Source organism: Lagopus leucura, unplaced genomic scaffold (genome assembly GCF_019238085.1).
Source record: "Lagopus leucura isolate 7727_CA_CO unplaced genomic scaffold, USGS_WTPT01 Super-Scaffold_100001, whole genome shotgun sequence".
NCBI lineage: Eukaryota > Metazoa > Chordata > Aves > Galliformes > Phasianidae > Lagopus > Lagopus leucura.
In genome coordinates, this window is record NW_024962262.1 from 43,446,416 (window position 1) to 43,474,359 (window position 27,944).

General features: G+C 39.6%; 1 protein-coding gene across 5 annotated transcripts; it reads left to right on the forward strand.

The window, feature by feature from the left end:
• Window positions 1–153: 153 nt before the first annotated feature.
• On the forward strand, window positions 154–27,944 carry SEPTIN10 (septin 10). 5 transcript variants are annotated; one of them, XM_042867043.1, is made up of 10 exons: window positions 154–279; window positions 7,606–7,720; window positions 8,346–8,541; window positions 10,030–10,216; window positions 13,648–13,809; window positions 14,525–14,621; window positions 16,397–16,565; window positions 23,313–23,445; window positions 25,809–25,996; window positions 26,218–26,494. In XM_042867043.1, exons 1-10 carry the CDS (start codon window positions 259–261, stop codon window positions 26,345–26,347), a joined length of 1,398 nt encoding a protein of 465 aa, XP_042722977.1. In that variant the 5' UTR covers window positions 154–258; the 3' UTR covers window positions 26,348–26,494. The 5 variants fall into 5 exon arrangements, with proteins under 5 accessions (XP_042722977.1, XP_042722973.1, XP_042722974.1 ...); XM_042867039.1 differs by lacking the exon at window positions 26,218–26,494 and adding an exon at window positions 27,121–27,944 and having other exon boundaries at window positions 157–279; XM_042867040.1 differs by lacking the exons at window positions 154–279; window positions 7,606–7,720; window positions 26,218–26,494 and adding exons at window positions 9,574–9,635; window positions 27,121–27,944 and having other exon boundaries at window positions 8,454–8,541.

Here is a 27,944-nt window from a genome sequence, read left to right on the forward strand (position 1 = left end):
GGCCCCTCCTCCGGGCGGCGCGGCCGGTTCAGAGCCGCGGCGCCGGCGCGCCCTCCTCCGGCCGGGAGGGGCCGGGGCGGCTCAGCGAGGTGGCCCCGCGTCCGACCGCTTTCCCCAACGCCCGCTGGGTGCGCGCTGCCCCCGCGCCCGCCCCTCCGCCGAACGACTCCTCCCGGTCCCCGCTGGGGCTGCGGAGGATGGGAGGGTTCTGTCGCGGCGCTCCGTCTTGTCTCGCCGCTCTCCGTCCCTCCCGGGGCCATGGCCAGCGCGGGGCAGCCGGTAAGTCTCGCCGCGGGGAGCAGAGGGGGCTGCCAGCGCCTGCCCGCTGCGACGGGAGAGGGGACGGGACAACGCGGGGCAACGGCCTCCAGGGGAGGAACGGTACGGTACGGTACGATTGGAAACCTACTGGAGTTCTCGTAGTTGGGCAGCCGAAGCTGCCAGGGGTTACAGATGTTGTGGAAGGTCTCAGAGGGTGCTGTGAGTTTCCAGAAATACGCTGCATCCTGGATATTAGAGAAATGCTACTCTGTATGAGGGCAAAGCGATGGGTTCCTAGGCTTCGAGTGCACAGTACCGTCAGTGTGTTAACTCTGGAATTTAGAGTATGAGTGTGAAATGGAGTCCTCTGCTGTGCTTCGCACCTTAGCAATGCGAAGCATGCATGTAAGGCAGAGTGAGAGGAGGTTATTTTGTTTGTTTGTTTTTTAGGGAGAATTCCTCCGCCCTGTCTGCACAGCCAGTAATCTGCATTTTATGCCGGTAGGCAAAGTACCTGGTTGGGTGGCTCCAGGCTTTGTCCCACTTCGGTGTTATGCAATGTGGCTGTATGGGAGGCTGCCCTGGGAGAAGGGCTGAGGGAGCTGGGATCGTTCAGCCTAGAGAAGAGGAAGCTCAGGGGAGACCTTATTGCTCCATGCAATGACCTGAAAGGAGGCTGTAGTGAGGTGGGAGTCAGCGATTTCTTCCAGGTAACAGCAATAGGACATGAGGGAATGGCCCCAAGTTGCACCAAGAGAGGTTCAGATTGGACGTTAGGAAACATTTCTTCTCAGAGAATGTGATAAGGCACTGGCACGGATTGCCCGGGGGGCTTGGGAGTCACTGTCCCTGGAAGTGTTGAAGTAATGTGGAAATGTAGCACGGAGGGACATGTTTACTGGGCATGGTGGGGATAGGCTGATGATTGGACATGATGATCTTAGTTGTCTTTTCCAATCTTAATGGTTCTATGATTCTATGAATGGAGGACAGCCACTGTACTTTGGGAGTCTCATAAAATCACCGAGAGATCTCTGAGATCACCAGGTCCAACCATCACCTAACAGTATGAGTCCCACCACTAAGCCTTCTTCCTTAGTGCTGTGTCAACACACCTCTTAAATACTTCGGGAACGAGGATCCCACTTTTTCCCCGAGTGGCTTGTTTCAATGCTTGACCATCCTCTCCATGAAGAAACTGTCACTGATATTCAGTCTAAACCACCCCTGGGACATGATTTCTTGCATCCTGTCAGGGGGATGCAGATGTCAGGGGGAAATTCTTTACAGAGAGAGTGGTGAGTGCTGGAACAGGCTGCCCGCAGAGGTTGTGGATGCCCCGTCCCTGGAGGTGTTCCAGGCCAGATTAGATGGGGCCCTGGGCAGCCTGGTCTAGTGTTAAATGTGGAGGTTGGTGGCCCTGCCTGTGGCAGGGGGGTTGGAGATTCATGGTCCTTGAGGTCCCTTCCAACCCGGGCCATTCTGTGATTCTGTCACTTGTCACATGAGGCAAGATACTGACACCTCCTTGCTGCAGTTGGAGTAACTCTCCTCTGGGCTGTTTTGTGGGAGGCTGGTAAGATACTGAAAGGAGAAAAACCTAAGAGCTGAAGTTTAAGAAGCACTACAAAAAGATTGAGGTTGAAGAGAGGTAGTAAAGCAGCAAAGACACTGGGAGTGGGACTGGAGGGCCCACTAGGTCTGGGAAGAAAAGAGAGGAGCACGGAGGTGGAAGGCTTCACAGAGGAGAGACCTAAAAGCAGAAGGATGAGATTGGTTTGTCACGGGGAACAGTGCTTTACCCTTGGGTTTTCAAGTAACAAAGTGACATCAAATAAGATTTCCTAGCTTGGCACATGCTGTGCAATCAAATCACTGAAGTGTTTCTGAGTATGTTGTGGGAAGGGTTTTGTTCTCAGTCCTTTCATAGAAGGAATGCAAAATCTCTCAGAGTGCAGTCTGACCTTACCACACAATCAGGCTGCACACAGTCTTGAGATACATGCATTCAATGCTTCCAAGTTTTGAAATTTTGACTTCTGGGAAAGTTCTGGCAGCTCCTGTAGCTGTAGAACAGCGCACAATGCTCAGCATTGACTAATTAAAGGGGAGTAGAAGATCCACGTTGCAGTCAGACACCCGCTGCCAGCTGCTGCCCCTCGCACCCAGGGCCTTGCTCTTGGTGTGGACATGAAGGGCCACGGACTGCGGCTGACTGCTGCTGTCCAGGAAACACAGTGCCCCAGGGGCTCGCAGCCAGCTCAGGGCACGTCTACTGAAGCAAAGTGGTGGCTGCGTCAGTGCCGATTATTTTCTCTTATCACAGGCATCTCAGTGTGCTGCAGCAGATTTCAGCTCCTTACTTTGTTTTCCTCATTACCTGCAGTGCAGGAGGTGCAGGTACAAAGCATGCCACATTCTCAGGTTACTTAAATACCTGCTGTGAAAGAGAGGCCTTCGTGACATTTGCAAGTCCCTGTGGAATCACCTCCCCACAACTGGAAAATGAGCAAGATGCTTCTGCTTTTTTTTTGCTTCTTTTCTGCTAATTATCATCAAATAGAATCCAGCAGTTCTCTGCAGCAGCAGCACAGCGAGCTGCATGCCCTCAGCTGACAGCAGTGTGCTTCTTGCTTTGCCCATGTATATATCAAGGAAATTTGAGGCGCTCAGTGGTTGAAGGCAGTTGGCTGCCTTGTGTGTTGAAGTGGACTAGAAAAAAGAAATTGTAGGTACTGCAGAATGCTGTGAAAAGGGTCATTTGCAAGAGCTGTAAGAATTCTGAGCTCAAGATCCTTTGGATCAGTCCCCTGAAAGTTGGCTGTTGGTTTCTGACATGGTGAATAAATCACTTGTTCACTCTTTGTAAAATTTCTCAAATGATTTTACTTTGAATCATCCTTTGGCCAATAATTTCCTATGCAGTTGTTTTCGGCATATTTTGCTTCATATTTGACTCCTTGTATTTCTTTTCATTTTACAGAGTAGGCCGATGTATTAATCCCTTGTAATTTTTCGCATATTTTTTTTCTTACTCTGTATCTTCATGGATTTTTTTTTTGTATTTTTGTTTTCCTACCTTACTCCCCTGTTGCCTTTCTTCTGTGTTACTTCGCCAAGATTCCCTTTCTGTTCCCTCTGCTCATCCCACCTGCTCTGTCTCTCCTTCATGCATGTATCTGAATAGAGATTCACCAGCGGTATGCAGGGCTGCATCTTCATTTTACAGTTTGACCACCCAAAAATGGAAAATAATTTTCAGAGTAGAAAAATAGAATGTCTGTTTTGAGGCACTAGCAATGTTAATATTTATTGGATTAAATTTAATGGCATTAGAGAGGTAATTGATTGTACCATAGTGTCACTTGGTATTGGGGAATTAATTTTTTGGTTTAATGAATACCCTCAGCTGTTTGCTGTTGTGAGAGACTTGGGACTCCGAATGAGTCACGTTTGCAGAGCCTGCAGGCCAGCAGACTGCTGAGGTAATGGTTTGCTTGGACTGCAAGTCTGGTTCTGCAGGAGGCTTATCTGGGATACCTGTGTAAGTCCGAGATGCAGCCTTTGATGTGGGATGGCCCAGTGTTGTGCAATTTTAGTCTGAAATACATGGCAGGGTTAAAATAGAACTTCGTTTCTGAAAGAAAAAAAATACTACTTTTGTCTCAGACAATAATTTTTATTTGCACACTGCTTCTAATGGGCTAGACCACTTTCTGTAAACCAGTGTACTCGGGGTACTGCTTTTGCTGGTTCTATGAATGTTATGCTACCAACCTTTTAAAAAACAAATTGGAGGGGAGGAGCAAGATGTGATTTGAACCACCGCAACCTGCCTAAATTGTTTGCTATTTTGATGAGACTATGAATTCTAAGAAAGAAATGAGAAACAGGAAGAATTTACTGGAGTACTCCAGCCCTAGTAGCATTTGGACTGCAGGCCTTGAATACTTCACTGAATAAAGTTGGGTGGTGAGCTGTCTTCAAACATGATTTAGCTGCTCCAGGCCGCTGAAGCCGATTCAAAAGGACTAACTAGTACAGCAACTTAACTGCTTTTGCGTGATTTATGTTTGGTAATGCTTTAGTTGTCACCGTTTTCCTAAACAGTTGAAACAGAAACAACTTGTTTTTCAACCAAATGACATATTCTTTCTTAGAAAAGTAGTAAGAGTGCAGATATTTCACAATCAGGCTTGTGAATTTAATGTCTCTGCTTTTAGATTAGATAGTAACACAGTGAGGCTGCATGGGGTGCTGGAGGAAACAAACGGAATATTAAGGTTGGAAAAGACCACTAAGGTTGTCTAGTCATGATGTGCTTGGAAAATTTTGGAAGGGAAAATGTAGCTTATTACTCTCTATATGAATGTTGCCACGTTTGTCAGACTTAACAGATTTACAAAGGTATTTATTATAAGAGCATGGATGGTTGCAAGTCTCCAGATCGGGACGGTAGGACTCAATGTTATGATGTTTTTCATGTGGAAAGCAGAAGTACAACATGCAAGGATATATTCTTCTAAATCAGCATGGCTGAGTCTTCAGCTGAAATTGAACGACACCGTGTTTCTTGGAAGTTTAACAGCTAAAAGCTTTCACTACAGTGTTATTGGTTCTTGAAGAGTCAGTTGAGTTTTAGGATGGCTGTCTGAACAGCTTAGTGGTGGTTTAAATCCCTGAAATAGTATGCAGACTTAGAGATAGACCCTGAAGTTTCCAGCTTTTCATCACCCTCAACTATTAATGTAATTCTTTTCACATGTGCAATACCAAAAGTCTCCTCCTCTATGTTCAAGGCAACTCTGACCATTTTCTTGGAAAGATGTAAATAGACCCTGAGTCACTTTGTTCTGACCATCCTTCAGTCTGTCAGTTTTCTCTTTAAAATGAGAACAATAGGGCAAAGACATTAAAACCTGTTCTCATGACTGATATAACAAATACTCTTTGTGCTTGAAATTCCAGCTGTTACGTACTTTGTGGCCATGCACGTTCTCACTGTCAGGTCATGCAGAGCTGGTGAGATGTGAGGTTTGGGCGGAGGTGGTGGTTGGTGGTTAGCTTGGTGGTTTACCAAGTCATTAGCTCTGGCACAAAGAACTGAGAAGAGCAACCTTGTGATGAAGGTTCTAAATTACATGTGGGGGAAATACGATTCACGTTCTAGTAGCCTTTTCCTTTATGATGCATTTAGAGCTTACCGGGGCGTTTCTGGTGTCAAGCTTTTGTGTGAAATGACACAGCACTTGCAGTGGACTTCTGTGTATTTACATTTCCAGAAAAACAGTTCTCGTTTTCACTTGTAACTGTGACATTGTAACATTAAATTAACTTCTGTGCACTGAAGAAAGATGAAATATGCTATTTTAAAATAGCAAACTTCAAATGATTGTCTTGACAACTGCATACATGTTTGTTGCAGACATATCTCTTTCCTGACTGAAGCACACACATATCCGTAAGTAGAGTTCTCTGGGAGAAACTCAGAAACACAAAGAAATGATGAATTTTTAAAGAGTGATGCGGCCATACTGTTGAGCTGTAAACACAGCCATAGCTTTCTAAGCTAAGCACAGAGAAGGCGCCTTGTTTTGCACATTTATGATTTCCCATTTTCTCTGTTTCACAGAAATTTTATCAGTTTTTGTGATAAACAACTAATGTAACAGTGGAAGAAAAGATTGTTTTTAATTTCTGTTCCCAGAAAACAATACACTTTCGTGCTGAATTGTTCGGTTGTGATTAATCACTTTCTTCCTTCCGAAAATGGAAGTTCCGGAGTTACAGGCTGTGAGGACTCTTGCTGCTTTCCCATGTGCTGTGGGCACAGCTGTAATAGGAGGTTTCTCACTCTTGCCTTGCTAAGCAGATTTAATCCTGTTGTAGTGCCTGCTGGGTGATGCAGTATTTGTTTCTAGTGACTTCTGGAAATGGCCAACCAGCTTGTGGCTTTTGTTGGGTTTGGCCACAGAAATTAAAGTGGACTTCAATCAAAAAACCCTACAAAGGTGGGGAAGGGTCTGTAAGGCAAGGTGTGTGGAGAGCAGCTGAGGCCCCTGTGTGTGCTCAGCGCAGAGCAGAGGAGCTGAGGGGAGGCCTGATGGCGGCTGCAGCTCCTCACAGGGAGCGGAGGGGCAGCGCTGAGCTCTGCTCTGTGTGACAGCGACAGGGCCCGAGGGAACGGCATGGAGCTGTCAGGGGAGGGCAGCTGGGGGTCAGGGAAAGGGGCTGCACCACAGCGCCGTGGGCATGGAGCGGGATGCACAGGGCTGTGGTTTCTCCTCGTTGCATTAGTCTAAGCAGAGATGCCTGAGTACATCGGTCTAAATTGACAGTGAGCGCAGTCTGTAGTCCCACACAAGAAATCCTGAGCAAAACCAGAGGAGAGGAACCGTCTGCTGTAAGCCATGTCTGCATCCTTTTAGCTGCAAGCAGTCTGACACTTGCTGTATAGCATACCTGCTATAAAAGGTGGCATTCCTTTGTGCTTGGGACTATTAAATGAAGGTATTTCCACAGTTGGCTATAGACACATTCCCAGGAGCCACTAAGGGCAAGTGGATTGCAAAGAGAAGAGGCAGAATAGCATGGACTTGTTGCTGTTTATACTTTTGATATGGAATGTTTTGAAACAGAACTGTATAAACTGATAATCTTATGTTTCGTTTTTTGGGGTTTTTTTGTATGCTCATTGCCTTGGTGTTGTGATGCAGGATTGCAGGATTCTGGATATTAAAAGCACAGTGTGCTCCTATAGACATTTCTAGTAGTATATATTATCTAGGGTTCTGATGTGTAGGTAATGAAATAGTTACTTATATAAAATAAAATAATACAATTCCAGCTACTCAGAATGTATTGTGATTGCTAATATATACCTTCCTCTGATTATGTCCCTATTTTGCAATCTGTCTCATAAGTTGTTTTTAATAGTCTTTTCTTCATTTCTTAGAGCAAATCAAATGTGATTTGATATTTTTTCTGTGTTCTTTAGTTTACATTTTTAGTTGGACTTGTCCATTTCATTTCTGTTCCCCCATGCCCCTTTCCTCCCCCATCCACCTCCTCCTCCCCTCCCCCCCCCAAAAAAAAGGGTCTTTACTTTGACACTGCAAATAGCTGTGCAGAGTAAATCTGAGTATTTTCTGAAGTTACAGTGTAAAGCTGAGCTGAAAGATTCTTTTTTTCTCCTGGACTGTTGCTTTCCTGAGTTCCTTGTAAATTCTAAGGAATGAATTCTGGCTTACCAACAGAGTTCCTTTCTTGCCATTGCTAATTGCTTTGCAACTCGCTTTGATAACATACTTTTTTCTTTTTTTTTCTTTTTTTTTTTAATTGCAGAATGATGGCCTTCGATCCTTACCCTTGTCTGGCCATGTTGGTTTTGATACTTTACCTGATCAGCTGGTTAACAAATCCATCAAGCAGGGCTTTTGCTTCAACATTCTTTGTATCGGTAGGTGCTGTTTGGTTGTAAGCTACACCTCTCCTTAGGAACTGACTTGTTAAGCATGAAGTGCAGTTCCACTCTCTCCCCAACTTTGCTCATTTGTATCAGTAATTTGGGTTTATATTTAGCATTTTTATAAAGAACAGGAAGACAAAAAATGTTGAAAGTGGGCATCATGCACTTAGGATTTGTAGATAGCTTCTTGGATTCTTTTGAGTGAATGAGGCTACACGGTTTTTACTGCAATAGAGCTTTAGGTCAAAAAGTTCTAAAATCCAAGGCGATAACACAGACATGTTTCTATGCTTCCCAAATAAATGCTTTTTTATAAAAATTGTCTAACCCTGTGGTTTCACAGGTAGTTACTTAGCTTTTGAATCCAATGGTAAATTTGCCTGCAGTTCTACTTATTACTCATTATAGGTAAGTATTAACTGTCTCCTGTCTATGTGATAAAAATTTAACAGAAGGCATTTAGTGCTCCTTATATTAAAAAAAAAAAAAAGGAATGCAACAACTGTTTGGAGAAATTATTTAATATTTTTTGGTGGATTTGTCAGGTTGTTCTGATAGCACTTGATGTGCTTGGCAGGTATTTTATTTCTCCCCCAACCCTTCTGTTTAACTTTAGGGGAAACTGGATCTGGGAAATCTACCTTAATAAACAGTCTATTTAACATCAGTTTTGATGACTTGGTGTCAACTCATTTTCACCCAAATGTAAGACTTAAAGCTCAGAGATACGAACTCCATGAAAGCAACGTTCGTTTGAAACTAACCGTTGTGAGTACCGTGGGATTTGGTGACCAGATAAACAAAGAAGATAGGTAAGTGTTGCCTTGTTGCTAATGCATGCAGAAGTTCTTCAATTCCAGTTTGATTCTTCTTTGGACTTTGTAGTAAATATTTTTCTTACATGTCATCTAAATATTTGGTTAACCGTTTTCTCTGTGTACCAAAGCAGGTAGTGTTTTCCTTCTTGTCTAGGAAACTGAGAAATCAGCTGAAATCTGCTCCCTTCTTTATAATAAAATCTTTTATAAATACGTGTAAATAAGAAGTGCAGTAGTGCGTAGAGTTTCTTTTGAGCAGGGTGATAAGTTCCATGGGGGACTATTTAAACAACCAAGAAGGTTATGCTGTACACTACATTATAGAGAGTAGATCTGTAGGTTGTTGGTTGTAGGTTTTTTTTGGTTTTGTTTTTGTTTTAAATATTGGATTATATTAAGGACTTCAAACAGGAAGGAACATCATGTGGATTCTTGAAGTCCTTTAAGTTGGTCAGCTCAATCAAAAGATACAGAAGTGCAGTGTCAGTTTTGTCTCTGCTGTTATGAACTGAAGATTTTAAAATATTGAACTGTATCTCAGCAGATTTTTTCTTTCATTATAATGAATTCTAGTAGTCCTTCATGCTACATGGGTGCCTAAATTGTGTTAATTATAAATGAAGGTTAGAGAATCACATTAAGATTGTCATGAGATCACTGTCCTACGATATCATGGGAAAACAGCTAATGCTAGAGACTGGGATGAGTGTGATGTGTGTAGATATTAATATAGATACTAGAGATGTTGATATATTATATTGTAAGAAGCTGCCTTTTAACCCTTTATTAATTTTGGATACAACTATTGCTTTTGAACTTTGTTTGCATTTGACTTGGTCTAGTAAATTTTAGTGGCAGCAAAACTGTGAGGTCCTGCTGGGACATCTGGCAACACTTTCTTTTTGAAAGGAGATTATAGTTGTGTTTTAAGCAGGATGAAGCTTGCTTAAACTGTGCTGATGTTGCAAATCAGATTTTCATTCTTCTCTCACATTCCTCCTTTCCAATTTTTGTTTATTGTTTAAGAGCTCTCTCATGTACAGTACTTCATCTTCAGAGGATTCTGGAAGTCCTATTTCTTGGTACTGGTAATTGCATGTTCTTTCTTGTATCTAGAAGTTTTGTGTGTCTTTCTCGAATCTAAGTGTTCTGTGGTTGCACAGCTTCATGGCCAAAGTTTATAAAACATCTCTTGAAAAGATCACTAATAAGCAAAAGTAAATTTACGTAGCCTTTTTTTTCTTTTTCTCCACTTACAATAGCTACAGAGTATTTTATCTGTTTTAGGTGTACAGTTATTTTTGGAGTAGCCTCTCAGAAATTAGGATCAGTGCACTTAATTTTCTGCTGTGTCATGCAGCTACGTGAGCACCCTGTTCAATTGTAAAATGAAAATGCACAACAGTACAAGATTAATTTCTTTCTTAGCTTGTTTGGGAATAGCTAATGTCTTGTTATTTCATTTTATTTTATTTCTTACAGCTATCAGCCAATAGTGGATTACATAGATGCACAATTTGAAGCCTATCTCCAAGAAGAACTGAAAATTAAACGTTCTATATTTAACTACCATGATACTCGCATCCATGTATGCCTCTACATCATTTCACCTACAGGCCATTCCCTAAAGACTCTAGATTTGTTAACCATGAAAAGTCTAGACAGAAAGGTAAGACTTTGAAACAGCTCTTAGGACTTGTTCTGTTTTCTGACTCATCTTGCAGCTTATAAGTCTGCTACCAACTCTTTGTTCCAAATCTGTGTGATTGGTTTTAGGAGATTGTGTTTTGTTTGTTTGTTTTTTAACTTCAGAACCACTCAGTTCAACAAAAAGTTTGCAGTTCATCACTTATTTATTCACAAATGGGAAGAACACAGACAAACAATCTCTTAACATCTTACTGATTGGATAGGATACCCTCCATGAGTATTGTAATGTTTCTAATGAAGTTTGTAGTTTCTAGTTCACTATCAAGTTTTGAGACTGCTGGAAAATTGGTGTATAGAAAACTTTGCAGCACTGTAAAGATGTTTGTTATAAACAGCTGAAGAGGTGAGTGCTGTGAGCTCCTCTAGCCTGACTTTTCTATGATGGTCTGTGTTAATGTTTTAAACTACACACATATTGATTAATTTTGCAATCATTAAAATAGTTTCTAGTGATTATTTCTTTCTAAATTCTTATGATTCTTATTAGAATGGGTTTGTGTGAATTGGAAGAAGCTAGATATTTGAGCCATTTTAGGAAATCTTGTTTGATAAAAGAAGAGAGGAGAATTCTTCTATTTTCTGTTAAAATGTTAAGAATTTGGAATGCTGCAGTGTTTGGTTTTATTGCCTTTTAGTTTGTGTTTTACTGTCAGCATGTTCTTTTTCCTGTACATGAGGTGTAAGTGTACTTCTTAACATGTGGACACCTTCAAATATACTTAAATATATGTGCCAAATACCAACCAATAATAATTGCAAGTATGAATATATTTTTTTCATTCTCTATAGCATAATGGAGCAACAGATGCTTTGACGTTAATGTGAGGTGTTACATTACAATTGTAATTTAGAAAAATAGTCTATTTTCTAAGTGTGAGGGAAGAAAGTGATACTTTGCATATCATGGATATGAAGGATGATCAAAGGGCTGAATTTGGTGCTAGCACACAGCAAAACTGTGTGCATGGATAAAGAAAAACCTTTATCCCAGTGGCTTTTTGTTGTTGTTTTAGTTGAACTACTTTAAACTACTTCTTGAAGTTAAACTTCAGTAAGTCTGCACTGCTGTTTGAAAGAAGCAGGCTCAGCTGCTCCTTCACACTGTGCATGCTTAAGTGTTTTCCTCAGTCAGTTTCCTGGATGAGAAGACTGACTTAAACTGAAAACTAAAGAATTTTGCCTACTTAGGAAACTGAAAAGTAATCTGTCTCCTTGTAGAGCTGTGCAGATTATAGTTCTACCTGGAAAGGAGCTGCTGCACACAACGGGAGAAGATGAAGACTGCTATTTTAGTTTCAGGTGTTGACTTTTTATGTGGGGTTGAAGTGATTCTGTGTTAACGGCCTGTGGAATTCAGAATTCAGCTTTGTGCAGTGGGAGTTGTGATTTGGGAAGAGGCTGAAAGGAGTTAGCTGGTGCCCAAGTGTGCAGCAGACGTAGATGGAAGCACTGCGACTTGGAGCACATCTGGATGTGGTCCAGCTCAATATAGTTCAAGTCTCCTGTGAGTACAGGTCAGTGCATGCTTTCAATTAGTGTTGTTCTTGGATGAAAGTACTGAGATACTAGTTGTCAAGTAAACCTTAGGAGCTGCAAGTAGAAATAGATTGTTTAACAGGTGAAAAAGACTATTTCTGTTGCTTATCTAAAGCCACGGTAGTACTGCTTTAACATTTTAATGACAGGTATGATTTAACATCAGTATTGATAACTAGACTCAGTTTGCAGTGATCTTGCTTTTGTTTTGTTACTTGTCTCCACAGCAATGTTTCCTTCCTATTCATTACCAATCTCTCCTAGTTAGATGGGCCTGTAAACCTTTTATGTTGAGAAGGCAGAGTGAAGGTTAAGTAAAGTCTGAGGATTCTTCCATCCATTTTTAGAGCTGTGCAGTGGAAAATCTAGCTCAGTATACCTCAGCTAATTTAGCAGAAGCTTTGGATTTCTACTAGCTGTATCAGGTTGTTTATACAATCCTAAGTTATATCAGTCATCAAAATAATATATGTAGCATTTTGATTTAACCACATGTATGCTTAGGCTGCATGTGCTACATTGTTAAGAAATATCACCAGTTAATCTTACAAGTCATACTTTAATGTTAGCGTGAGGAAACTGGGGAGGGAGGAGCCCTAGAAGCAGGAAGACAAAGTGAACAAGGGTAAGAAACTTCTAGCTTAAAGAATAAAGTGGTTTGTTTTAATGATAGTGATTTTGAGAGAGTTTTTTTTTTTTTTCTGAAATTGTAACACCATGTGTTTTATCTAGAATTAGGGGGACTGCACAAAACTCACTGCCCTGAAATACTTCTGAAATATTGATGTGCTAGGCGTTACATATATCTGCTTTGCAAGCACTTATTAGCACAGCTAAGTTATCTTTCTAGGGAGGTTATTTGTTTGACTCAATGCTTACTATTACTTTTTCCTGCCCTCCTGACACAGGTCAGTGCTGTCTTGAAGTCTTTTGCTGTCTTTGCAGTGTCGGAAAAATTACTGAATGGAGTCTTGAAAGTTCATGCTGTGGAAATTCCATTCAGGCAGAATAGTCAGAACAATACAAAATGGGGTGTGTGTGTGTTTTTTCTTCCTTTTTTTTTGTGTGTGTCTGTAATCAAGGAACCATCCAGAACTCTCAAATTCACTGAAGAATTGCAGTGATCCACTAGAATTTTGAGCACTAATTCTTGGTGTCCTGTTCTGAAAGGGGTGCTGGGAGGGTCACAGATACTGAATTATTCTTAAGAGTACTGAGTTACTGTCATAACTATTTTAGCAGATAGGTCAACTTTCAGCATTAGGATTGAATTTAGAATTCTGAGTAACTACTGCAACAACTTGGAGGCGAGATTCTTCAGTGTTAGATGTTCTTCTGCCTTCAGCAGGTACAAGTCAACCTCGTTGCTGTGCTAGTGGAGTAAGAGCTATGGGTGACAGTAAGGACCTTGTTGTACCTGAAGGGAAGCTGAGGTGTTGGCAGCCTTTTCTTTGTGCATTTAACTTCCCAACTTTTAATACCTGACATGTCCCCCACTGCTATCAATAAAAAATTCCATTTTTTAAACAGAGATATAAATACTTCATGACTTATTTGGTAGTAAGTAGGCATTGCTGTTCTTTTGAGTGATACGCTGTATGAGGTCACCTTCCTAATTCTTTTCTCAGAGTTAGTTATGAGGAATTAAATAAAGTTACTGTTTTCAAATGGTGGCAGTGAATATATTTTAATGACTTGTGAAGTTTTCTTTGGTTATAGTTGAAATGAATCAGATATTGATGGAAAAGTTTAGACTGAAAGGGTAGTTTTGAAGAGTTACGACCAAAGAAATTCGTTAATGTTGTTGTCTCAAAATTGATGTCTTACAGATTTCATGTATTTTGTCATTAATAGGTGAACATTATACCACTTATAGGCAAAGCAGACAGCATTTCTAAAACAGAACTGCAGCAATTCAAGAGGAAACTCATTACTGAATTAGTTAGCAATGGTATCCAGATATACCAGTTTCCAACTGATGATGAAGTTGTTTCTCAAATTAATACTATCATGAATGTAAGTAAGTGGAAGTAATGTCAATATTGCAGTATTAAAGCATCACTGTAACACTGATTCATGCCTGTTCTTCTGTGGCTGTGTTGAGGTTTATGGCTTTGTATTTTTTGCAAGTTGGTTATTTATTTTCTCTTTCTTTAAATGACTCCCATGCTTTTGGGCTCCCCCTGTCCCCCAGGTTTCCCTGTCCCTTTGCTGTTGATGCTGCTTGTTTTAGGAGGCTCCTTGTTTTCTGGTTCTGGAAAGAGGATCTTACTCATAAATACTTTTCCTTTTTCTGGATGTTTAATGTACATCTACTAACATAGATAAACTGATCTGCTCTTTTTCATAGTGAATGGTACCTTACATGTTTTAGAGAAGGTAGTCAGGTGACTCATTTCTCCAGTTTTCTCTGTTTTTTATGTCTGCAGAACTGTTTTCTGTTTGCTTTTTCCTTTTTGTTGTTGTTACTTTCCTTCCATAGCAGGACAGATTATCTTCAGGAATCACAAAGTCAGGTGCACTCCAAGCTCTTTCACTGTTGTGCTTTCAGATCTACCTTGTCATTTTAAAATGAGCCTGTAAGCTAAAGCTGGGTGTTCTGAGCATTCTAGCTGTATTCGCTCCTTGTGTGGTAGATTTTTTTACCCTTTGTTTATTTCTGGATTGCTTGCTTTTCATTTGTTACGTAAGAACACTGAGAGATAAGGCTGTGTTGGTGTGACTCTTGCAGGGGCATTTACCTTTTGCTGTAGTGGGAAGTACAGAAGTGGTGAAAATTGGAAACAAAATGGTGAAAGCTCGTCAGTACCCTTGGGGCATTGTACAAGGTAAATGAATTCTCAAGTGTAATACAGTGGTGGCTAATAACAGCCTCTATGAATATTAGTGAATCTTATAATTAAAAAAGACCATAAAAATATGCAGGTCATCCTGAAAGTAATGTGTCATGTTTTATTTTGTTGGCTTACAATGTAAGAGGCAAGTGTTGGTGGGATAGCAGTAGAGGTTGAACCTTCCTGCCAGTATTCACTTGCATTTTATTGCCATGTGATACATGGCAGCAGAGGGGCAGTCTGAAACAGTGGCATCTGACATGGAAATACTCATGAAGCAAAGGGCTGTCATTGAACTCCTCTGTACAGATTCATCAACACTTGCTGAACACTTCTGGATACCATAATGGTGGATGTGAGCAATGAGGTGGTGGATGCTGCATTTCAGCAATAGCAGCAGCGACATGAAAGACAAGTCGTGTTCTGAATGGCCACGCACAGCAGTTCTCCACAAGATACAGAGCATTTTGATTAGCTCATGCATGCAGATTGGTAGATTATGACAGGGAAGTGTATATGGGACTGAGTATCAGCTTCAGTGATGGTGGCAGTGTTGGAATAACACAAAGTGTGCGCCCTGTGGGTCCCACAAATGCTCAAACAGGGATGGAAAGAACACAGTATGCAAGTTTGTCAGGACCTACTGAACCAATACTGGGCTTAAGGTGACAGTTTCCTGGGTCACATCATTTCCAGTTATGAGATGTGGTGCCACTGCTATGAGCTGGAGTCAAAATAGCAATCCATAGGGTGGTGATGTGAATTCCCTATCCAATAGAAGGTTCAAGACACAGCGGGTAAAGTGATGTGCAGTGTCTTTTCAGTAGGAAAGGGTTGTTCCTTCTGGATTTCCTGGAGCCTGAGCAAACCGTCAACTGATGGCTACATTGCAGTTGCTGACTAAGCTGAAGCCTTGAACTTCTAGAGAAAAAGATAACCACACTCACCATGTAGTTCGGATTTGGCACCTTCTGACTTCCATCTGTTCACGCTGACAAAAGATGGATTTTGTGGGCAACATTTTCTTAGCAGTTGTGAAACAGTGGGTCACCTCTGCTGATGTAGATTTTTACAGGCATGGCACATAGGGTCTTGTTTATAACTGGTGAAAGTGCATAGCTACTGGTGTTGTCTATGCTGAGAAAGAGTGTTTTGGAGCTGAGGATGGGCTCTCTCAAATAGTGTTATTGTGCTCCTTGATGATTTGTTGTCATTTCCATGGAAATAAATAAAAGTTGTTACTTTTGGAGTGACCTGCATATTTTTATGGTCTTTTTTAATTGTAAGATTCATTGATATTCTCATGATCTGTTATTAGCCACTACTGTCATATCGATTGTATTTTGTATAAGCAGCTTAGAGAATTTAGAAATTCATATTTGAAGTCTGCAGTTCCAACATTGATGCTTTCCTGGAATCAAGCCATATGATGCTGTATGTGATATTTGGGTTGGTTGATATTGTGGCAGTGCCTCTAGCATTACCAGATTGTAAGGTTTCCTGATTGTCAGAAGAGAAAAAGAGAAATTAATAGTTGCTCAATTCAAATGTGAAATCAGGACATACTGGAACATGTTCAGTGGTACATACGGTTAGTGCTTCAATTTGTGTATTAGAAATCACAAGAAAGTGCAGGAGGTATAAGAAGTACAGATCCTTTTTCCTAGAAGTGTAGTCAGTGAACAAAATAGAAGGATCTCAATGGTATTTAAAATATATTTTGACAATTTCTGTACTTGTGTATGATGATCCCTCTTTTAACTGATTAGTGGAAAATGAGAACCACTGTGACTTTGTGAAGCTCCGTGAGATGCTTATTTGCACAAATATGGAAGATTTAATAGAGCAGACTCACACATGCCATTATGAGCTGTACAGGCGCTGCAGACTGCAGGAGATGGGCTTCAGAGACACTGACCCTGAGAACAAGCCAGTAAGGTAAGAGTCTTATTGTACATTAAGTTCTTTACAGAGAGAGTGGTGAGGTGCTGGAACAGGCTGCCCACAGAGGTTGTGGATGCCCCGTCCCTGGAGATGCTCAAGGCCAGGTTGGATGGGGCCCTGGGCAGCCTGGTCTAGCGTTAAATGGGGAGGTTGGTGGCCCTGCATGTGGCAGGGGGGTTGGAGATTCATGGTCCTTGAGGTCCCTTCGAACCCGGGCCATTCTGTGATTCTGTGATTCTGTATACAGCACTGGCTTTCCACTTTCATTCATTGCATATTTGACTGTATCAGCACAATACCAAACAAGATTCATAGTTAGAACAGTTCTTATGAGAGAGAGAGAATGTTTATATGTTATTATTTTTTTCTGAATCAGTGTAAGTACACATGTGTTCATTCATTTATTTTCATGGAACAGTATATGAGTTTATATGAGCATGGCTTTTACAGGCATACAAGCTCTATTTCTGAAATACATCCGTTTTTTAAAAAAAACTTGAGCATTTTAATTTTCACTGGGAAGAATATCCATTTTTCAGAGGTATGTACACTGTATGCCTTCTGGAATGTTATTATAGAAATAATGCTGTTTTACTTTTTCTCTAATAATGTCTGATTCAAGCAATGGTTTGGCTGCACTTAAAATCCAGCAGGAGCTGAAGCAAAAACTTGTACAAAATCATTGTTTACACTGTTGACTTCCTTCATTATCTTCTGTAATAACAAACATTTAGCCTTTTTGGGTCAAGATATCTCTTATTATACTGTAAGAAGTTGTTATTTGCAGGTTGTTCCAGAGTGGAGTAAAGCAAAGGGTTAGAGACACTCAGCTGTTCGTGCAGTAAAGCTGTTTTCTGTAGGAAGTACTTCTAATTTCTATATCCAGTTTGTTTAATCTGTTATTTTCAAATCCTTCCTCTCTTTCTTCCAACTTCCTTTGGTCATTTCATATGTAGAGCTGTATTTTGTAAGTGTGCAAATTGTTATCATCCTGATGGGAAGAAGCTCATGCTTTGGGAATCTTCAAAGTCTTCATGATTTAGCAGAGTGCTGTTACCACATAGTCACTGTGGAAAATACCAGCTTAAGCCAGGCATGAAAACAAAGTATGGATTTGCATTAAAAACAGTTTCTAATACTTGGAACCAGTTGGATTTTTAACTTGTTTCACATAGCGATTCAGAATGTATTTAAGTGTTCTGGTAGAAATAGCTTCCCTTCAGATTGTTTTTAGCAGCTTAAATTCTTTGCTTTCAGCTTTACTTTGTGCAGAAGTTCTAAAGAAGTTGCAGTTACTTTAACTCGTAGTGTTGATGGAACAGCATTTCTTTCACTAAGTCTGATTTCTATATTGTTCAAGGTGATCATTACATAAGAAGAATGTATCAAGGAGGATGCTGGACGTGGGCACTTTCTGAAACCTTAATGCCAAGGCATGCTTGAGTAGTTAATTTAGATCTTAAGCTGACCATGAATCACTGTGACATTTCTCTTGACTTAAAAAGAAAGAAATAAATCCTTTTCATACATAGAGACCAAAGGTGAATGAGGTTTAAAGCCCACTGTAATTGACCGTAGACTTTTCATTGGGTTTGAGAACACACGCTAACAGCTGATACCTTATTTTCTTTGTCAAAGGAAAGCGTATAGATTTGTTCATGGGGATATTGACTGCAGTACCTTTTGCTTTCCTGAACTTGAATTTCACAATGTACAGCCATTTCAAACTAAGAATTCTTAAATAAATTAAAAAAAAAAATGTCCACAGAACTGCACTTTTTTCCACAAATACAAGAGTTGTCTTTGCAGAACCCTTAAACAGTTGACTTTGTTAACCACGTAAAGTAGCAGGATGGTCTACTTTGACATCAGAATGTCATAGTATTTTACATGTGTGAAGTTGATTTAGTGAAGTTATAGAAAAGATTACTTCCCTCTGGTGTGTAATTTTTATGCATGGGCCACTAAATGTCAGCTTATTAAGAGTGCTGGGGCAAGACAGCACTCTGTGTTGGAAATATAACTATTTTGGAAGGATAAGAATAGTATTGCATGCAAATCCAGCAACATAAACTTTTTCCCCAGTTGACAGAGAAAGGAAGAAACAAGTGGGACCTGATCTAGGATGTTTGTCCCTTAGCTGTGTGGCATGGTGAAAGACACTGAGGTCTGAAAGGGAAGGCATTTGGTCATTTGTGAGAGACATTTTATGATACCATAAAAAGGGAAGAGAATATAGCAGATCTGTATGTGACATAATTAGTAACCTCATCCATCAGGTGCTTTATGAAGCTGCTGATGAAACCATGAAGTGCGTTATGCTCAGTGTGTGATGGAAAAATGCCACTTTCCATAGAGGAAGCTCAGTGGGTTTTGTTTTTCTGACTTCCAAATTTAAGTTTCTGTCACAATAGGGGCTGTTTGTCCTTTAAGATGTTTACAGTTACATGCTCAGGAATTGTAAGAGGTTTAGTTTTAGTTTACAAATAATACAAATAGCAGTATATGAGTGTTAGAATTTCATGTCTTATATAGTGATCGGAATTCATATTGAAAAGTCACATTTTATGCCTGTGATGTAGCTGCCTACATGCTGAATTTGATAATCTGAGTTGGATTGCTTTATGAGAGCTTCAGAAAATGTTACAGCACTGATGTTTGTAGCATTTAAACATTGACACTTGAGGAGGTAACGTGCCCTATTTTTTGGCATGAAGTACAAAAGCTACTTGTGGAGTGCTTGTACAACTCTTCTGGATTTAAAAATACAATAGTAGTTTATTCATCCAAAACTGTATGTCGGTGCAAAGCAACGTCAGTAATTCTTGGATTTTCAGGTACCTTCCAGGATGGGTTACAGTTGGACATCCATAAAGGCTTCAACTCTTCCATGTGGAAAAAAACCCCAAACCATTATCGAATTTTATTTTTTATGGGACACCTGAAGACCTTCTTTTGTGCGTGTGTGTGTGTGGGGGCTGTCCAGTCCTGCCATTTTGATGGTCTAGTTACTTCCACTAGGAAATCTTAGACTGCAAAGTTGTCAAACTCCTAGATTCAAATCATTCTCAGCAAGAGATGACTGCTGAGATGCCTAGAACAGAGAAGTTTGGAACGGTAGGAAACAGCAATTAGATATTAAGACTGCTTCCAGCCAAACAAATGTCAAAATATATGTGTGTCTGGAAAGCTTAGATGTTTGCAGGGGAGGAGAGGACTATTAAAGTATTGAATTTGGGTATTTTGTTAGTCCACTTTTTGATTGCAAACTGTGTTATTGCCTCAGGGAGCTCTCCTGGTTTGGAAAGAAGAAAAATGATAGGCAAGAGTGTTGAAAAAAGGTTGATATTTGGGCTGTTTGCTTGCATGTTCTGATTCTCTGATGTTAATTATTCTCTAGTGTAGTTGTTTTTCTGTGTTCAGAAGGTACAGTTTCTTCATCTTAAATGCTTCAGTTTCTCAGTATGTGAAGTACCTTCTCTTATTACTCTCTAAAACTGGAGTATTCAGACCTTGCAGTGATAGAACAAAAACAGGTTTGTTTTCAGTCTGTTTTGAGGATGCAAGGAGAACAGGAAGGATTCAATCAGAAGTTCCCATGTAGAGGATCATTTGTATGATTCAAATTGTCTTTTCTAAGGAAGGAAAACAACGTATCTAAAAGTCTATTAGACTTCCTCAAGAAGTCCCCTGGATTTGGAGTTCATCTGACCGAGTGTTGATCCTTGCATTCGAGCTAAATACTTTAACCTCTGTATGGGAAGACTGAACTCCAGCCAAAATACATGGTTTTTTTTTTCAAGCCTTTGTTGGGAAGATGGTAATTATTTAGATCTGCCACATCCTAAATGTTGCTTCATAGCAACATAGTCCACTGAGTCAAGGGACTGTGCTAGTGATACCTGCTACTAGTTAACTTTTTTTTTATGATACACTTTCACTGGTATTGAAATGTTATATAGAAAGTTCCAGGAATATTTTTGAAACTTGAAAATCGTTTTAAGTTTTAAATGAACAAACTGCAGAACAGTTTGAGTGTCTTTCTTATCCAGAGTCAACAAAACACACAACAGTTGTGTTCCACCAAGCTATGAATTTCACTTCAGTTAGAGTCTCAGTTTACGAACAGATTGTGCCTGATTTGCATCTTTATTTTTGGACTTCCATGTTGGAAGCCTTATGCAAATAAGAAAGCTATACATGACAGCTTTTCTCCTGTAGAAAGGTAGGTGATAAGTGTTGTTAGGAGCCATGTCATGGGTTAGTAAAGCAAAGGCTTTCTTCACAGAGTACAAGGTATAAAATTATTGAGGTCCAACCAAGAAAAATGAGAGAATGCATGATAATTTTTTTAAATTAATTTTTCATAGTTTTTAAACATGTAATTTGATTGTGTGGTAAACCCAATGTCTGCAAGGTTAATCTATTACTGATATCAAGACTTCTCCTTTACTGATTTTATCTGATAAACTAGCTTAGATTGAGTCTGAAGATGTCCACATACTGAAATAAAGATGCAACTGCAGCGTGTTAGTTTAGTCAAGTTTTTGCTTTAGCTTTTTTGCTGCACTACACCCAAAGGCAAAGTGCTTGTTAGCACAGCTGACACACAGCAAGGCTGCTGGCACTTGAATAACCTGTGCTGTAGCTTTATTGTTATTGCATGTGCTGTCTGAACTCAAAGGTGGTGTGAAAACCATGTCCGTATTTCAAGTGGCAGATACAAGGCTTAGACCTACATTGATTTAAAAAAAACCAACAAACTAACACAAAACAACAACAACAAATCAAACCAAAGCAGAATGTTGTCCTGCTGAACTCATTCAGTTGCAAAGCATCACTCAGATATTGTTGGATAGGAAAAGAACTTTTTTACTTTGTGATCTTACAGAATTTTAAGTCTGCACATGCAAATTCAAGATGATTATTCTGTCTCCTTAGGTTATATTTTGAATAAAAGTAAGTGATTTTAGGATTGGGAAACTGTTCAGTCATCTTAAAATACAGAAGAAAGAGATTTCAGCTTCCTGTTGCTCTAAATAATTGAGTTTTTAGATGTCCTGTGTCATCTCTCCATTTATAAATCCTTTCAATAAAAGTTGTTAAAAGCTAAGAGTGAGACTTCAAACTCGGTACAAAAGTGTGTGTATAATGCATTTAATTTTAAATAACTAATATAAAGCAGTAAAGAATATAAAGCAATGTTGAGTATTTTATGTATGTTTTTAATGTAAGAAATATATACATATAAATGTATTTTACTTCAGAGTGAAGGGCGTGAAAGACAGCAAGAAAAATAATTGGGGATATCTGAGAGGCTGGCTAGTCAGTTTTAAGGAAGTATTGAATGGTTTACAAGAGCAGCCCCAGATTAAAGAAGGAATTGTTCTGATGTTTCTGTGTGTCCTTTTCCCCTGCAAGAAACTGGAGAGATCCTTTTGGTTTTATTATAACCATAATTGCAGCTCTGATCCTCCATGTTTGCTTTTGTGGAATCATGTGATTTAGAGAAGTTGTAAAAGTTTTACTGAAAGAATTTGTAGCACTAAACAGGTATGCTTTTTGAAGTTACTGTGCCCTGCTTTTTGAAGTTACCATGTTCTTTGGGATAGGAGATACAGGCGTACACAGGCTGTATTCCTTTTTTCCCAAGCAGAGCTTTGCTGGCAGAAAGTGGTGGTGTATACCCTGAAAGTAGCAACTATGTGATAGTATTTGTGTGAATTATCAGCATATTTTAATTTGCTATGATACGTGTGGATACAAAGGAAATTTCTCAATTTTGAGTACCTGTTTTTCAATGGAAAGAAAATTGTCTTGCATATTGCAATGTCTATTAGAGTAAGTTTGAAAAAAGTGGAAGGAAGAACGTGGAATACTGGGAGTGCTCGAGGATGTCATCGTGGGATCTGTCTCAATTATTTTATAATGACCTTGGGACTGGAAACTGGCTCACATCCTTCCAGTTTTCAAGAAGGGCAAGAAGGAAGACCCTGGTAACTACAGACCTGTCCATCTCACTTCAGGGCCTGGCAAAATTGTAGAGAGTATTACAGTGGGAGTCATTGACAAACACCTGAAAGACAGCACAGTCACGGGTCACAGCCAACATGTGCTTACAGGGTAAAGTCCTGTTTAACAAACTTACAGCCTTTTATGACAAGGTTACCCACTCAGCTGACCGAAGGGAACCGGTTCACGTCATCATTCTGGATTTCCTCAAAGCTTTCAATATGGTTTCTCACAGTATTCTCCTGGAGAAAATGTCTGACATGCAGCTAGATGAGTAAATGACATAAGGAGTGAGCAATCAGTAGTTGCATCCAGATGCACTGTGTTTGTAACGTCCTGTGTTAAGGTTAAGGTTTCACAATGTGGAAGTTTTGGGAGGATTTTTCTCACAATTTCAGTGTCTTGATTAATAACTAACTTCTGCCTTCAGTGCGAATAATTTGTATTTGAAAGTTACAACTAGAACGTGAGATTTCTCAAGTGCTTTATTTACTTTGAAAAGTAAAGTACTGTTAGCTTTGATATTTTTTGGTTTTGCAAGGTTATTTACTTACAGCTAAGAAAACTCAGAAACCTGTTTCTACTGAAGTCCATGAATTATTACGTGGAGAACTATGATACTTTATATCTCAGATGCATTTGATTTGTTTAAATAACGTTCCAGATTGTTAGTTTTTCACACTGAATTGAACAGTTTGCTGGAGACCTGCTTATGTTTTTGGACTTCAGTCTGCAGGAAGCCTATGAGGCAAAGAGGCGCAAGTTCTACCTTGAGCTGCAACGAAGAGAGGAGGAGACAAGGCAGAAGTTTGTGCAGAGAGTGAAGGAGAAAGAAGCAGTATTGAAAGAAGCAGAGCAACGAGTAAGTGTGCTGGTCTGTCATGAGTTTGTGTGCTGAGATATGGAACAGTTCTTATTAAAATCACAACTAGTTGATCTTCTAATCAACTAGTTGATTTTCTAGTCGGTGGCAGTAATGCTTAAAATCAAAAGCAGATTGACTACAAAGATTAGCTTAGCACATTGATTAGATGCTCAGAAATAAATGGCAAACTTTTATGGAATGAGAGAGGTTATGGTGTGCAGCATGTTTAGTTGATAGCTGGGACAAGACAGTAGGAAGGAATATGGTGATGAATATAATGGTGATGTGTTTGTTATATCAGCACAGCAGGTGCTTTTCAGGCTTAGGTTGCTGGAAGAGTAACCTGTCTGTTGGGGCCTCTAAAAGTCACATTGCAGCAATTTATGACAGTTAGCCATGGCCTCGTCACTAAAGAATCATGCAATTACAGTTATTATTTTTTGTCCATTACAGTAGAATTGAGTTTTGTGGTGAGACATTAAACAGAAAAATATTGTTGTCTGAGATCCCTTCCTGCCATGTCCCATGAGTTCTTCTCACCTGCAGATTGAAGGGGCTCGTTCTTATATTACAATAATAGTAGGTTCAGATGCACGTTTTAAGTACAAAGGAGACTTAATATACTGTATTTTCTAAACCTGTGTAGTCCCCTGTGCTAGTGGTGGGAAGTATCAGGTTCAGTCATTCTCAGTAGGAGGCTGTCCAATTGGAATAATACTTGTTTGTGTTCAAAATAGACACAGCTAAGTTTTACACATTATCTGTGATACCCTTTGATGTTTTTCCTTCTGTGCTTTATACCGTGCAGTTTCTGTGAGCTCTGCATATTGCAGTTGAATTATGGATATTTATTTTCCCAGTTCCTGATGTCAGAAAACAATAATGCAGTCACTTGCAAAGAACATTTGTCATATACCCTGCTGCTGCTCGTTCTCCTAGAAGTGTGTATGTGTATATGGAAATAAGAGAAAAACAGGAGTTTCCATTGTACTCAGGATGGCTTTTGTGTCCTTCATTTAGAGGAAACTTGTACTTACAATGTGCAGCATTACTGCTCTGGAGTGGTACAATTGCTTTAGGACCTTATGTTTTCTACTCTGAGTTATTTTTTTTATTGCAATGCATTGAATTAACTGTAGTAATGAAATAAATGATGAATAGTATACATAGTATAGACACATCTATAAAACCTGACAGCTCTATTGTATAGGATAGGCATACTGATATATTTTTACAGTATTATTTTTGCTCTTTCTTTGTGCAAGATGGAAATAAATCTGACTTTTGTACCTCTATAGCTGCACTAAGATGGAGTCATACAACTTCTGTATGCTGGAACAGGTTGCCCAGAGAGGTGGTAGATGCCCCATCCTGGAGACTTCCAAGGCGAGGCTGGATCAGCCCCAAGGCAACCTGATGGAGCTGTGCATGTCCTTGTTCATTGCAGGGGACTTAGAACACATGACCTTTAAATGTCCTTCCAACTCTAAGGATTCTGTGATTCTATATTGACATAATTCAGGGGCACAAGCTTTGTGCCTCCGCAAGCACTTGAGTTCACTTGAGTCTGAAGCTGTGCATGTAGCTTCTACGTGTTTAATGTTATTGGTTGGATCAGAGAAATGGCGTAGTTGAAATCCAAGAGTATTTTGGTAGGGTTATAGTTTTCAGCCAGATGAGCATCTTGATCCAGCTGGTCAGAAGGACACCAAAGCATGGGTAGGTGGGAGGTGAGAAAGAGAGGCAGGCAGTACTCCCTGGTTACCATGCACAATTACACAAGTGTGTTTTAACAGGTCAAATACATCCAAGGCCAGAATCCATTAATACATCAAAAAAAGCCTAAAGATTTTTGGTTGCAGAAAAGCAGTTAACTTCTGGCAGGTGACAAGTAACTCCCCAACCTAATTGTGTATATACACATTAATACATACATGTAATTAATGAACATATTAAAACACATACCCTATATGAAAGAAGTGTACGTGGTTTCTTGCCTGCCTGGTTTAAGGAAAGTGGATTCTGCTTGACACTTTCTGATTTAATATTTTTGTTTCCTCTCTAAAGGAATCCTTGTTTTTGATCTAAGAAAGGTACATCCTGCAATAGATCTAATACTAATGTAGCATTTTCCATCATTTCAGCCCTCATTTTTTGTGTGTGGTAGCCTGGCATCCATAGGAAAAATGCAATATAAATCTGATATATTCTTCTGGATTGCTGATTTTTGGGAAAGAATGCAGTTTTTTGTAGTTTTAACATTAGCTGAGGTGGTTTTTACTGGAATTGCAGTGCTTTTGTATTGTGATATCGCCACCTTGTGTTACTAGTTGGAAATGCATTTTCTGTGCTTTCAACAGATACAGGCTAAGTTTGAACATCTTAAGCTAGTGCATCAAGAGGAGAAACTGAAATTAGAGAAGAAGAGAAAAGCTTTAGAGGAAGAAATCGCTCTGTTTAACATGAAGAAAGCTAATGCTGAATTACTCCAAACACAGCCAATGGTCTCTACTCCTGTTAGCTTGAAGAGAGACAAGGACCGCAAAAAGTAAGTGCTGTTAGTCATCAGAGATAGCAATAGAAAAATCTTCACTTTTGTAACACAAATTATAGTCATCTTTTAGAGAAGACGTGAATGTGTTCCTGTTCTGTTCTGTGCTTGCAATTCTATCATGCTTGGATCTCTGCCTCTAAAATTAACATTTAGAGTAATTGTTGTATATTCTGTGAGCATTCTTCTTATTTTTTTCCCCTGCCCCCCCTATGAAGGGACAAAGGTTTTCGACTTGAACTGCTGTGTTTTGACATCAGAAAGGAAGAAGCTGTGAATGGTCACAAACAGAGCAAGAGGGAGAAGTTAGAGAGGGAGAGAAATTCTGCCAGGGATTTCCAGAAATAGTATTGGCTGCAGCAGCATTCAGATTTTGAATGTAGGTTGCATCAGCTTTGTGAAGTGACCTGTCTGCTGCTGTCCCATAATTCTAGATTTGTTTTCCTGTTACAGACTTCTCTGAGGAGTGATTAATAAAATTGGTTCTAAAAATGACACTGTCTACAGAGTATGATCTGATGCACGCTTCACTTGATGCTCTTTCTGTCTCCACACCAAAACAAAAGCCTGAATAATCTGTGAAATTTTAGAGATGCATTCAGAAGTAGTCTCCAGAATAAATGTGCTCATCTTCTTCATTTGTAGACATTAAATAATGTAAATAGCAGATGCTGTCAGTTTATTATTCTCCGTTCCTGATAGGTTTCTGTTTTATTGTGGATGCGATTTTGTTAATATCTCGTGGCACTTAAAAGCAGATCTTTTGTACACAAGTTATGCATAACTCCTGGAGTATGAAAACCTGCAGAAGCTTTGTGGGTGCACGTACTTCCAGAAATATCAGCAAGACAGCTTTGAAGTTTTGGGATGTATGCCAGAAGCCTGCTTCTGGGTTTTGACAAATTTTATTGCCATTTCAAATAATGCCACTGAATTCCTATTCCTAGACTTCTTTTTTTTAATTATTTTTTTCTGGAAAAGGGGAATTATGGCTAATAAAAGTGGTAACCTGTACTGTTGCGATTAACTCACGAGTTCAGGAGATTTCCAGATGTTTTCTCTGGCTTAGTTTTATTTCTTCAGAATACGTTACAATTCATACGCTTGCTTTTGTTTTTCAGTTCCAGCTTTACGTAATACCAATGATGGAAGGATGATAATTTATTTTGGGGAAGCCGTGATGCACAGTATGGTTTTGGAGGTCAAGGAGTTGCAGTTTCTTACTAAAGGAATTGGACAGTCTCTCTTGGTTGCTGCAGGCTACGAGAGAGTTCTTAAGTTTGAGCGGCACGCACATGGTGTGACAATGGCAGCTGTTGTCTGTGGACTTTCTTGTATGCGTCTGCCTTGATGCACACTTGCTTCATGTACGTGTGGCCAGCTTTGATTTGTTTTATGTGCATTGTACCAAAGAAAAGATGCGTGCTATGAACTCTTCCATTCATAGTATGAATGCCTTAGTACAAAAGTATTGAGTGAATAGATCTACTCTGGCCTTTCTAAAGGGTTATTTTCATGTGACATACTAGTCTACTAAATATTACTTAATACAAGTGCTGACATAATGTAACCATTTACTTATTTTGCTGACAGTTGTTTATTTATAGGCTTTTATTTACAAGTGCTGTCCTCATTCTCAGATGCAATCCATTGAGATATTTTGCAATGCTGCACCGTTGCATGATATTTTATCTAATGTTACTTACAATTTGGAAAGTACCTACAATTTCTTGTTGTGGTGTCTGGTTACAGCAGAGGTTAAACTTTACACTGTTAACTTCAAGAGCTTTGGGTTAAAACAACTTTCAAACTTTTTTGTATTTTGAGTAGTCATAGTAACAAATGGGAAACATTCTCCAGGAGCTGCAGTCCTCTGAAATGGTTTTGTAGGACTTTTTAAAAATGAAATACTAAGTTGACAGAAATAAAATACTTTGGTTTTGCA

Coding starts and splice junctions, on each gene's coding strand:
- SEPTIN10 (XM_042867043.1), top strand. CDS start 259: ATGGCCAGCGCGGGGCAGCCG. Junction 8,542..10,029: donor CAGATAAACAAAGAAGATAG/GTAAGTGTTGCC, acceptor TATTTCTTACAG/CTATCAGCCAATAGTGGATT. Junction 14,622..16,396: donor CCCTTGGGGCATTGTACAAG/GTAAATGAATTC, acceptor TTAACTGATTAG/TGGAAAATGAGAACCACTGT.